The 14,235-nt window shown below is 33.2% G+C and overlaps 1 protein-coding gene across 1 annotated transcript in view; it reads left to right on the top strand.

Moving 5' to 3' along the window:
* The window catches only part of MEF2C (myocyte enhancer factor 2C), a 183,063-nt gene that overhangs the window by 86,910 nt on the left and 81,918 nt on the right, over positions 1 to 14,235 (top strand). The window contains exon 4 of the mRNA XM_015816137.1: positions 11,869 to 12,072. Within this exon, the coding sequence (XP_015671623.1) occupies positions 11,869 to 12,072 (204 nt within the window). The remainder of the gene's footprint in view (positions 1 to 11,868; positions 12,073 to 14,235) is intronic.

Genomic DNA, 14,235 nt, shown 5'->3' with positions numbered 1-14,235 from the left:
TTTTAGGTAGGGATGATTTTAAAAGTAATTTTAATCGGAAACACAGCTGGCAATATTTGGTTTTTAATTCGGCTTTTATTGGGGTTTATATTTTTGTATTTCTGTATTTTTGTATTTTGTGTATAGTATTTGTTTTTTAATATGCTGTGAACCGCCCTGAGTCCTATGGGAGAAGGGCGGTATACAAATTAAATTAATAAATAAATAAATAAATAAATTTAACAATAATATTAAAACAGATTTTTAAATGTTTCTCTAAGTTAAAAGGGAGAGGATTGATATATGTGGCTATTCATACTTGTTATAGTTTAGGACTGCTTGGAATGTGGAATTTTGGATGATTAATGCAAAGTTTTATGAATTGATTCCAGTATCTCTAAACATGACAGTAGAAAGGGAGAGAATTAAAACAGAAAAGCTTCAGACATATGTGGAACACATCTAAAGAAAAAATGTATCTATATTTTGACCCAGATACAGGATGCTGTTTTTTAAAAAATGTTTTCCCCAAGCATGTCTCATAATACAATGAAACACTCACCACAAACCACGCTCCAAAAATCAGGCATATGATTGGAAAAGGGAAGAATATTGAAAGAGATTAGCAACTACAAGAAGTGGTCAGCAAAGGGGGGGCATAAGGTAACCTTTTTGCCAGCTGATTCTTCTTGGAACCTATACATATTCAAATATCATATTTTAATACATTAGAAAATGCAACGTTGGGCCCATGCATTGATCCAAATGATTACAGTGCTTTGATGACACAGAAGAAATAACTCTGGGATGGATATAGACAAGTTGCTGCAGTTTCATTTTAGCTCCAGTGAAGTAATAAAACTTGAATGAATCATGACAGGCTTGCGCCATGAATTTTACTGAGGCTTGGATGTCCTGTGATACTGGTAGCATTGCTGAGGTGTCATATAGGATGTCTGCTTCTAGAAGTATCTTTAGAGCCAAGGCAGAAAATTCTCTCTTATTCCCTTGCTCAGCATTCTACAAGAGTAATACAGCTAGAAACAGTGTTAATCGGCAGGTTCCTGATGCACTCCTCCCTAAATGATAAAACATATCAGGCCTGTGGCTGACTTAATTAATCATATCCCATTGGCCACAGCGAGAGAGATTAAAAACAAAAAGGCTCTCTGAATGTTGTGTCTTTGCTTGGATTCTCTCCCTTTCTCAAATGTACAAAATTGAGTTCATAAGTTTGATTAATTTGCTGCGTAGTCATTTTAGTTTTAATGTCAGTGGCTAACAAATCCAACATGTGTCAGGCTCATCCAGGAAATGGAAGAGGAACCATGCTTGTTGCTCTTCTTGTCTGTTTTTGCTTTAAAAAAGACACCCCTCTCCTTGCAGACAAAGAGATAATGTTAAAACTAAAAAAGAACTTGATTCTTTCTCCCTTAGGTTTGTGAATATGGATTCACTGTATTGGTCCCTCCTGATCCAGCCTTGTGGTCTCTCATTCCTCCCTCCCCTTTTTTAGTCAGATTTCTGAAGTCAGTAATCAGTTTTATATATTTATTGAAGTGTTCTCTGACCTAAAGGCTGTAATATTTTTTTTAAAAGGTCAGGGTAAAAAAATTATCTTAAGTGCCAGAATGAATATGATGTTCAGTTGCTTATCTAAAATTTTAATCTCCCTCCATTTGGGAGAGGATACTCCAATTCAATCTTCAATTCCTGTGATTTTCCCTTCCACAGTTAACCGATATCTGTTTCCAATATTATATGCATTATTTCAAAATAGAAACATCAATTTTTCTGTTAACTCTAGTTCTGCTTTAGTATAGTAAAACACAAGGCTATGAAATTAAACAGAAAGGAAAACAAGGTATTTATAATGACAAAAACCAAAACGATCCTATGGCTTTTATTTATTGAATTTAGAAAATGTATAATTCTTGCCTTTTCCCAATGGTTCTGGGTGGCTTATAAAAATGAAATGGAAACCTCTATTTGTGACTGCTCTGCTGATATTGAACTGGGAGATTCTTCCAGAAATAAAGCTGATCAACAAACCATGATTCTAAGTATACCTGTATATCTTTATAACAATTTTATTATAGGACTGAATGCTATATACTACACTGTCAATAGTGCATACATTAGCTGCTATGTTTCGTTGATTAATTTTCTTCATGCAATCAACAACATGCAAAATATTTTTAACAAAATTAAAAAGATGGTTCCAAATTAATCAGGCAGCACATTTCATTATTTTAATACAAGAATTTAGAAATCTGGGCAATGCCACTTTTAAAACAGTAATTCACTTGTTACACATGAAATAATGTGCCTTCAAAAATGGGGATGTATTCAATTATATATATGAGCAATCTAAAATTAAATGTTTTTCTTAGCAGTGGTTGATTGTATTTCATGATTTGAAACAAACTCAAGCTCATTAATTTTTTATATATGTTTTTGGTTTTAATATTAAACATGTATATTTTCATCAATAAAAATTAAAATGGCCAAATCTCATAAGTGTAGTATCTTGCAAGTTAAATAGAAGACTGTAAAACAATATGCAGCGTGTGGTTTTTCAGATGTGGCTGAGCTACAACTTCTAGGGACCCACCCAACATGCCATAGTGAAGGATTCTGAAAGTAATAGTTAAGCAACATGAAATTATCAAGCAGCTTACACTAGCATATTTGCTTATTCACACACAAACACACATATATGTAAAAAGCCAGAAGGGTTTATATACAGATATAACAATCTCATTTTTTTCACAGTTTATGTCACATATTATGCTGACTTTATTTTTACATATGAAAATTCATGCTAGCAAAATATAATACAAGTTTCCATATTTTATAAAAATAACATTTTTCTCTGTACTAGTTCTGTACTTAAATGAAAGATGAGAATTGTAACTTGTTTTTTTTCTTGAACAGAATTTTTAGGAAAAAATCTTAATAGTAGTATTCTATTGCACAATTGAGATAGAAATTTTTAAAAATATATGATCTTATAGCTATGATTCTAGTATTTCTTTGTTTGTGCTTATATTCAAACAACAATTATCAAGATAAATATATGGAAAATTTAAGACATGCTTAGAAAAAAACCCCCACTTTTCATTATTAGAAATTTGCACATCTTTATTTATGCCTAGTGAAGCCAAATTCCAAATGTTCTCCTTGAGGTACAGAAATTTTGTTTGTTGAAAAGGGGGATGCTAATTGATACCAGGACCCAAGGGCTCCATGGATCAGGAATCCTTGACTGATAAACTGTATTGAAGCATAATTTTAGAATGAATTATTTATATAGATGACATTGCTCTTAATTCTCAGTACAAAGGAGAATGTAAACAGCAACCATGTCAATGAGTTGTCAAAGACTAGAACAAGCAAGCCAAAGAAACAATTATGTCTGTCTTTTAAGGATTCATTTGGAAGGCCCTCAGGGAATAAGAGCTGGAGGTGGGAAGCAAAACTAAAGTCATTGTGTGGAGGAAGAAGTTGCACTCTTCCTGTTTTGACAGGAAATGGAGACAAATGTGCTTCCTGACCATTTGCTCGGTAGGGAATGAAATATTCTCTGACCTTTACCTCATGAACATTTTAGCTTTGTTTTAACTAGTAAACATGTTTTCAACCCAAACATGTATTTATATTTGCCAAAGTGTCTTAGCATTTTGTGGCTAAAGTATAGTCTTATTGTTTATTACAATGCATCAGACAAATTCTTCTGCACTATCGTGTAACATTAAGCAGGATATAGTTTGTTGCAGAAAGAAAGTTTTCTTATATGATTCTCAAAAATATCCACCATGTTTACTTTAGGTCTAACAAAATACAGTGCAGAGAGTGAAACAGAATGAGATATAATCAAGGATATTCCTGTCATGCAGTAAAGTTCAGAACTGCCGTTCTGAGGATCCAACTTGCAAAGAAATAAAATTGTTTTCAGATGTATTCAAGAAAGGGGATGCTAATTATTGATAAGTCATAAAGTCACTTACAATGCCAGTTTATATACCAAGTTGTCCTTTTGTCTGCTATTGTTAAAAGCAAATGTGCTTACAAAATATCCAGTCCTATATTTGAAGTGTAAGATCTGTGGTGTGAAATGTATTACAGTAAAACTGCAGTTTGATTAGCTCTCTTCTTCATTACTAATCTTATATAGTTATAGTTTCATGGTAGTCCAAGTTAGTGATGCTCAATCATCTTAATACTTCAAATCTTTTTTTTTCAGCTTGCTTGGAAATGAATGAGGGTAGTTCACATTAGAACCACAACTTGAAAGCATCTGTATTGTAGCTCCATTTTAGCCAGTTGTGGATCAACACACTTTGTCAAGGACAATGATTCTGTTTTCGGTTTCTCTCAGTCCTGTCTTGTCCCTGTAAATTATACTGAAGGATTATAAGGAACATAGCAGGAGGGTGATGAAGTGTCCTTGGCTGCTCTTTTTAAAGGTCCTTTCATTCAGTGGGTTCTATCTAGCCATGATACAAAAGAAGATTTGTCAAGGGAAAACCCTCCAGTGATGCTTCAGCTTATCACTGCTGCTGAGCGTAATCATAAAGTTGGATGCAAGAGAATCTTTGTTCAGACATGATTTGAAACACACAAATAGTAAAGAGAAGAGAGAAAAAGAGATTTAGCTTGGAGACTTTTACTACGAGAAAACTGTTGACAGTTTGTATGGAAGATAATTGTACCTAAGTGCTTTAGATCAGCAGCCCCCAATCTTTTAGGCACCAGTGACTGGTTCTGTGGAGAGAGGTTATTCCATGGACCGGAGGGGGTCTGGTTTCATGTGCTGCCTGCATCCTGTGGATGGGGCTTCGCTTATTTGCATGGCCTGGTTTCTGGCATGCTGCAGCCTAGTGCTGGTCCACAGACTGGGGGTTGGGGACCCCTGCTTTACATACTTCTTTAGAAAAAATATACAGAAGCACTAACAATTTTGGACTGGAAAATTGAAAGAATATAAAAGCTATAAGGAGTTTTGGGAGGATATTTGGTTTTTGATAGACATAATGTTGGACCCAGATGATTATGACTAAAATGTGATTAACTTCAGTGGGAGCAACAAACTCAGTTTTATTGAAGATATTCAAAAATCTTTTTTTAAAAAGATTTTTAAAATGTCAACTATAATTAGCATTAAACTTGTCTATTATTTCTACATAGTGTATTTGTATTTGTTGTATTTCCATTTCTATGTGCAGTGGAATAATGGAAGACTATAGCAATAGATGTGTTAACATTAAATAATTATTCATAACAATTTTGTTAGGATTTCTAGAAAACCCAGGATAAAAAAAATTAAATAATAGCTCCAGTTTGTATGGTGAAATAAAAGGGGTCACAGCAAGTCTGTTCTTTCTTTGTATCTGTGGTGGATACCAACACTGTTATTATAGGAGGGTCATAATTATTTTGCCAGCTTACTAAATTTTTAAAAGAGAGACAGAAATATCCTGAGAAGGGAAAAGAGGAGGGACAACAGCCATAAAAGCAACATAGTTCTGTATCATAATTTATCACCACAAAAGTGGATGACGTAGTAAGTGGATTTGTGGCTTTTACCTTCCACCCGTAATTTTTGCTCCTACACTAAGCCATTTACAGCTAGGAGTGGCACAGAATTTCAACTATAATTTTAGTTAAACATAAACAATGGCTAAATGCCATTCCTTTTTTGGTACCACAAATTGATGGGATGGCTTCTAGGTGGAAGAAGTCAATTTTGTCATGTTCTACAAAGTTCTGTTATATGCCAGAGAATCAGATCAGAAAACAGTTCATTACAAATAAACATTTTACTTTGTCCATTTTCAATTCTTACACAAGAAGGATCATTTTGTATCTCTGTATTTATATTTTAGAAAAATTCGCTTTTTGTGAAAATATTTTATTTTCAATCAAGTCATTCACATGACATGTGAACCCACATTAGCATACACAGTATTGATTTTCACTAATGTGGCCTCAGGCTTAGCTGGAAATATAGAAGTTGAACATGTCATACATAGAGATTAAATTGGTAGTTCCCTGTCTTCTCAGTAGTTCCAAAGATAAATTTACAGTGCCTCTTCACAGATGGTAGACATGCTGGACAGTGGATTGTGGACTGCATTGGCTAGAATTGAACAAACAGGTGGCGGCATCTGATTATTGTCCTTTTCCCCCACCAATTAATTCATTCCTCTGAGGTGAAAGAGAAGGCACGTGAACAATAAGTGAGAAGATACACATCATGTTGAAGGAGTTTTAATAGTGGAAATGGATGAAATACTGGACTGTGCTGAAATGGATAGACTCACATTGAGAATCAAAGAAAAAAAGACACAGAATACTTTCAAACATGGAACTTGTTTTTATCAATGGCTGGAAAAATGATATAGAGAGTAAGAACTTAACTTTTATGACTAAGCAAAAAATTAACCCAGACAACACGTTGTTCATTAAGCACTAACAAATCGTAATGATAGAAAATTAATAAAATACTTTTTAAAAAATAGTGGAAATCCTGTTAGAGTGTGGGTTTTAGTACACATTACTCTTGTTAATCATAATCAAAGCACGAATAACCCCAATGAGGTCCCATCTCTCTATTCTTGTTAAGACAATAAAAATATAATTTAAAACTACTTTATATAGAAAAAATAGTTGCAGATAGATGTCTCAAAAGCAAATTAAGGATTATCTCTCAAAATGGGTTGAGAAATATTAAACCATAGTAAAGCACAGTAAAGCAAATTTGGGCACCTATTAACCTGAAATTCAGGCATATAGCAAATAAGTACAAGTAAAAATATTAAAACAATGTTATTACAACAAATAAAATATTAAAAAACATTTAAAAGTTTTGATAAATATTCTGTCTGTTTACAGCAGCCGGTGAAATTCTTGCTAATTTCCATAATAATGTCTCCTTGTCTAAATTCATTAAATATTCAATTTTTCATGAATCAGATGAAAATGATTTTCTTACCAAGAGGAGCTCCTGGTTATTCCAAATGTTGAAGTGGAAGTAGATCCGTATAATAAATAATGATAAAATCTTCTATAATTTCCTTATAGCAAGGGCAGAAGCACATATTATATAGAATATTGAGAAATAAACTCTCTCTAGTTATTGAAGGCATTTGCTGGAATCTGAAATGCCTCTCAAAGGGATGGCATTGCAACACACCTCAGATAACATTCACATTTGCTTTTAGTGTATTCCAAGGGATAATTTTATTTTGTGATAATTGAAAATTTAAATTTAAGAATTTCAGTACCCTGTTTTTGAATAACAGACTATTGTACAGATTATTTGAATTTAAAAAGAATTCTGGAGAAAAACCAAAGATACACATGTGAAGGAATAAAAATGTAAAGCAACTAGTACAAGAATGTCTTTGGAGATTCTCAGTCATCCAGGTCATAGTTGTCTCAAAGATGCTTTTTCACAAGGCAACTGGATTTTCATGTTTTTCTTTGAAGACATTTCACTTCTCATCCAAGAAGCTTCTTCAGCTCTGACTGGATGGTAGGAATGGAAGGATTTACACTCCTTTCAAACAGCTGGTCATTTGCATTCTTTTAGAGTCATTGAGGCTACCTGGTGATTTATCTGTGTCGTCAAGGTCACCTGAGTAGTGCAAATGGTTTGGAACTGTTGAAAGGACTGTGTTGTAGACTGGAGATAGAAGATGTCGTATCCCTCCCCTTCTGTTGAGAGCCCTCTCAGTGCAACTATTCAGTTGGTGATTGCCTAGCACTCTTGTCGCTCTTGAAGTATAGGCTAGTTTACTCTTTGCCCTATTCCTATTGCAGTGACATGTCATTGCTACCATAGAACACCCCAACCTAATGGAGAGTTTTGCGTTTAATGCCAGATGTTTGATGGAAAGTCTTCAGAAAATTACCTGAATCCATGAGTTAAAACAAGTTAATTTACACGGATAAAAATATAAAACAATGTGTTGATTGTATTATGTCATAATTTAATAGCTTCACCTATAACCCTTGAAATAGGATATAATAAGTAAAAGAACAATAGTATTTTGTGACTTGTTTCCACTAGTTGGTAGCAACTAGGACAGTGGTTCTCAACCTTTTTAATGCCACGACCCCAACCGGTCATAAGTCGAGGACTAAACCGGTCGTAAGTCGAGGACTAAACCGGTTGTAAGTCGAGGACTACCCAACCGGTCGTAAGTCGAGGACTTTCCCTGCCCAGGAGCGCCACGCATGCGTGGTTCTGCCCCCTGCGCCGGCCGAGGCATAGCTGGTAAGCGGCAGAGACGGAGCAGGCCGACCACCAGCTGGCCCAGCCCAAGGGAGGTAAGGCACCCGCTGGAAAAGGGGGAAAAAAATGGCGGACAAAAAAATGGTGGACAGCCTTGCTTGGCGACCCCCATGAAATGGTCGATCGACCCCAAATGGGGTCCCGACCCACAGGTTGAGAACCACTGAACTAGGATATAAAACAATCACCCACCATAGTAACTTAAAATTCAATTAGATATCTGGTTTACCAATTTTCAGGGCACAGGTTGATAGTAAGATTTTCATGGCTGGATTGAGATTATCTGAAATTATTATTAATAATACTTGAAAAGGCTAATTGCCAAAAATGATTTGAAAGATATTTTTAGAAGGCATGAAAAGACTCTGGAAATAACACTGCAGCCTTCTAATGCACTGGAAATTTTGCATGCAATATTCAGATACATATATACGTGTGTGTGTGTGTGTGTGTGCGCGCGCGCGCGCATGCGTGCACAAACACATCCATTCTGATAACTATGATAACTGTATAAATATGTGTAAATATGTTCAGCAATAGTCATAATGGATCAAGATGGTTGTACATAAGTAACACAGTTCCAAATTTTGGAATCACTGAAAATAACGGACTATGAACTATTTGCTTTTTGACTATGTATGTTTTGGATAATCTGATTTATAGTCTGTTCACCACAAAGGGAAAAAAAGTTCATTGCAGAAACAAATGTATAAAAACTCACTTTCATTCGAAGGACACAGAAACATTATTCTGTAATAGGGTTAAGCAATTTAGTGCCGTTGAAGTCTTTTGACTGCAACTCTTATCCATTCTAGTTTAGCACAACTAATGCCAAAAGACCATAGCAGTTGTTGTTTACTATTCATGGAACAAATTCTGATACCAAGGATTCAGTCCCAGGATATCTGATATCAAGGGCAATGAGAAAGGTTATCATTTCAGCATTTCCTCTAAGCACCAATATTCCTATGTGGAATTAGATAATCATCTTTATTGTTAAGACTTATTTGCAAAACTAAATATTATAGACAAATATGGTAGAAAGAGGTATTGCTAGAGCTAGAAAGATATTTCAGGGTTTTCATGCCTGCAGATAATTTCAATTATTTAAAACTTTATTAATGAGGACAAAATCACATATCTTCACATTCAAGGTGTCTTGAACCGAGAAGAGACTGATTTTAATTAATTAGTTGAATGATTAATTTAGCAGAGTAGATAGATCAATGTATTATTTAAAAGTACATAATATTGTTTTTTGTTTTTATAAATCACATACATTAAAAACCTAATATACTTTGTTTTAGCACATGAATAATGAAAAAGAAAAAATTAAATACCTTTCATGATGCTCTTAATAATTTCTTAAGTCTTGAACTTTCACTAACACGAAAAGAATAGATTCATTCCTGTGACAGCTTATTGTAAAAGTATAAGAGATTAATGATTTATGATGATACTATGCTAAGTGCAAAGAAGTCTGAAATTTTTAACTGTGAGGGGCATATTTTAAATGAATAGTAAAAATTATTTCACTTTAGAAACAGTGATGCATAAAACCAGTTTTATATCTTGGTGAACAATGGTAATATTGTCATATAATGCACCTGGGAAAAATGCTAATGAATCATATTCCGAGCAATTAGGATTACATTTTAATATTTTTTTTTAAAAAAGAAAAGAAATAAATGCTTTAGTAATTCTGTCATTGTTTTAAATTATAGCCTAATGAAAAGAAATCATTTGCAAAAGTCTACAACAAATCTCATGAAGATTAGTATGTGCTGTGTAGCACATTCATGTGGTCAGCTTCAATATTCAGAAACACCTAACTGTAAACACAGTGGTCTTAAAGATATTTCTGTTCCAAAATGTACTTTTGATGGTGAGAATGTTTAATATGCTAAATTCTGAGGTTTTCTTCAACAAAAATTATTCTATATACAGACAGTCTTCTTCCAGTACTGTGGTCTGCAAGTTTCATTGAAAATAGTTTCAAATGCAGTAACAGTGTATGAGACTTATATATCCAGCCCAATCCATACTTTAGGGTCTAGACTATTTCCCTTTAAAAAAAAAAGAGCAAATCATACACAAACTCATAACCTTGGAAAAAATATGTTCATGTTTTAACAAAGAAAAGTCCAGCTTGAAATAACATTAGTTTCAAAATGACTATAAACATGCATACTGGTACTACATGGCTATATTTTATCAATTTCTTTGACAAAGTGCAATTTGGTTTCATGAGCTCTGCACTGAACTAATTAAGTATTGCATTATTTTTAGAACCTACACTCTTTTCAATGAATCCTATTGAAATAGTTTGAATTCCACAGAGTTATGTTGATTTACTCCACTAGCATTACTCAGATATGTACTCAGATCATTATATATCTGTTGGCTTGTAGATCAATACTAATGTGATGCACTTCAGCAAATTTGATAGTTAATGTGAATATGATTGCAAATTATGTTAAATACTACTGTTCTGGTTTAATAAATAGTAGATAAACTTGTGTGTATTCATCTGAATACAATGTAGAAATGTATGAATTGATTTGAAAATTATTTTAGACTTCTGCATCTGTTTAGTAAAAAATCAATAGAAATAATGTATCAGATGCAAATGTAGTTTGTTTATATTGTAAAGTATCAATTTGCAAAGAACAGGGAACTAGATACATTTCTGAGATGGGCTGGCTGGTGACATGAAATGGATTTCATGTTATGTTTTCCATAGTATGGTTAAATGATATTTTATGGCAGGTTGCAGTTGCATTAGCATGCATTAGGCCTATAAGAAGATTAAAACACACCTTTATGAATAATGCATATTGGAGTGTTTTATGCTTTATAGAAACACATGCAGATATTCTTACTGATAGCATTAAAGAACTTATAGAAACTAGAACTAATTAAATAGCCTCAAAGCATGTAACTTGTTCCTTAACCATAACATTATAGGTTTGATTTGATTACATCAGAAACCTGTTAGATTTGTATATTATAATCAGTGCCTGATGAAGAAAACATTAATATTTTCTATTCAGAAAGCAGTCCTTTTTAAACAGTCTGTTATTTGACACAAGGAAGAACGTATATATGAAGTTCTCTATAGAGAACAATGAATTACAAATTTAAATATTGGTAGGTTTACAAGCAAGAAACTAGATTATAGTAAATGAAAATAAAAAATATAGAAAATTAACAATATATGAAATAGCTGATGTAAGGACAACATTAAAGGTGACATTATGTATTACGTATTTTGAATTGCATTATTATATAGAATGTTCAGGTTTAAATCTGTAAAGATGACGCCCAGATTAATGAATGTCATTCAATATATATATATGATTATCACTATTACTTGTACTTGTATGTACCCTGAGAGCTTATACACCATAGACAAATTCTTTGTGTGTCCAACCACACTGGCCAATAATGAATTCTATTCTGTATATATTTGCACTTGCACTGATATTATGCACTCCACTTCTGAACTTGTTAGAATCCAGGATTTAAAGCAATTTAGAAAGAACCCAAATCAGAAACCTGATTTCTACCTTTATTGTTTGTTTTAGGTGACTTTTACGAAGAGGAAATTTGGGTTAATGAAGAAGGCTTATGAGTTGAGTGTTCTATGCGACTGTGAAATTGCTCTCATAATCTTCAACAGCACCAATAAACTTTTCCAGTATGCCAGCACTGATATGGACAAGGTGTTGCTGAAGTATACAGAATACAATGAACCGCATGAGAGTCGAACGAATTCAGATATTGTCGAGGTAAGAATTATACTGAATAAGGAGGGTTTCTTTCCCTATAATGTGCTACACTAGTTTGTAACTGATTTCATTTTCTATGTGATGATTACCTGAGATAGTTCAGTTCATAATAAAACACTCTCCTACTTTAGTGTATTCTTTTTGTTAGTTCATTTGGCTTTCATCTTATAAAATACAATCTCACAAATTTTTAAAACCATGGATTCATATTTAAAGATATACCCTCCAATATATTTTGTAATGCTCTAGCAAGTGAAATGTAATTTATGAGTCTAACCGTGCAAGCAAAGGAAGCTTTTGGTAAATTTACCTCATACATGTTCCTTAATATATATTGATCGGTATATTATTTTGTTGTTCTGAAGAGAATAATAGCATTGATTTTCAAATGTGTTCTAATTTTTTGCTTGCTGTCATCAATTTATTTTGGAATCTTATGACTATCTTAAACAAAGAAGTAAATAAGAGTTGAGCCATCTCAGGAAGCCTTAAGGTTCTTAAACAAATACATACTTTATTGTAACAATCTTAAAAGAATTTGCTGCTGATTTCAGTGGAGCCAGAGTTTAAGTGCATGTCTGGTGGCTACTTGTATTTCTGATTCTGCATTTCAATGCAAACACAAAAAATGCACAAATAATCCTGCAAAAGCAGTAAGTGAAGTCCATCCAAACTTCCAAAAATCCCAATGCAAATTCAAACTGATATTCTAGTCTTCTATTAAATTTAGAGACAATGTTTTTAAGCAATAAAAGTAACTGCTAAAAAATTGATGATTACTAAAGTTGGATAAATTTATACTTTCAGTCAACTTCTGGAAGAAAAAAATGTAAATAAATTACTGTTATAGGCCTTCCTGTGGATTCTTAGGAGCTATTCTTAACATTTACAGCAGACCATTAAAATACTCTTTCTTTCCTTCAGTTCTTGACTAGCAACCAATAAGAGAAGATTCTATTCTCAAAATTCCTTGATAATAGCATATTAATAAAACAATATGATCTTTCTTGATGAGGTAGACCATTCTGACCTAACAGGAACCTTTTCTTGCCCAACTTGCATTCCCATGTGGCTTGACATTCTCTATTATGAATTATTTGACTGCAGGAATTTGCCACCTCCATCCCTTGTTGCCATTTTATAACTAGTAGAAGCAATCTCTCTCAGAAGAGTTGTTTATGGCAATAGAAAGAAATGTTACTATTGTGTGAAACACTTAGTTGATTAGAAATGTTGAAGTTAGTTATACTAAATGATTTCAAAATAGAAGTGCAGGTACAGGAACAAAACATGCACCATGCATGGAGGGTAATTGCAAAATGATTAATATGTTCATTGTAACAGGATATTTCATGGAATACTTTCTGCAAATGCCTTATTTTAATAACCAACATCTACAATTTCAATTTTTTTTAAAAAAAAAATTAAGATTATCAGATGTAATTTTGGTTCTAAAAATCTCTGCACTCTTTGATCTAGATTAGTGTCTCTAGATTTCTTTGAATACTAATAATCTTGTCTATTCCCAAAATCTTTGATACAGGGATTCTTTCATTTTTCATTTTCTCTTCTTGATTCCTCATAACATCAGACTCTTGTCATTAGCAGCAGGCTGTGTGAATGTTAATCTTGTAGGCAGGCTCTATTTGCAGCCATAGGATGTTCACCCACAATTATTGAATAATGTAGCCTTGGTGATAACTCCAACTACTTTTCTCTTATGTCCTTTATAGTACAGTGCTATTTTGTTTTTGTTTGAAGCTGATGGATTTTTTTTTTATTTCTAAGAGAAAGAAATAGTTAAATGTGAGAAATAAAGATATTGGTAAATGGTCATGGACAAACACAAGTACTTCCTGAGAAAAGATGTATGTCATCTGTGCTTGGTGACAAATGTATAATACAAAATTCTGTGTATCTGTAGCTGTGGCTGTTTATTAATTTATGTCAGCAAACGTTTTGGACTCTCTATAACCAAAAAAGCAGTAGTTATAAGAACACATTGACAATCATTTTAGAATAGTTAAACAGTTAAACAATAATCACACAAAAGAGATACAAAAGGCTTGCTGTATTGTTCTTTACCATATGGCTTGGTAGCTGCTAAAATAGCTTACTAACTTGAAAGGATGTGATTTTCTATATTCAGAACGAAATATAGAG

This window comes from Protobothrops mucrosquamatus, unplaced genomic scaffold, assembly GCF_001527695.2.
Source record: "Protobothrops mucrosquamatus isolate PMUCROS unplaced genomic scaffold, P.Mucros_1.0 scaffold401, whole genome shotgun sequence".
NCBI classification, from domain to species: domain Eukaryota; kingdom Metazoa; phylum Chordata; class Lepidosauria; order Squamata; family Viperidae; genus Protobothrops; species Protobothrops mucrosquamatus.
Note: the sequence above shows the minus strand (reverse complement) of the source record. Positions and strands in the feature narration are given on the sequence as shown.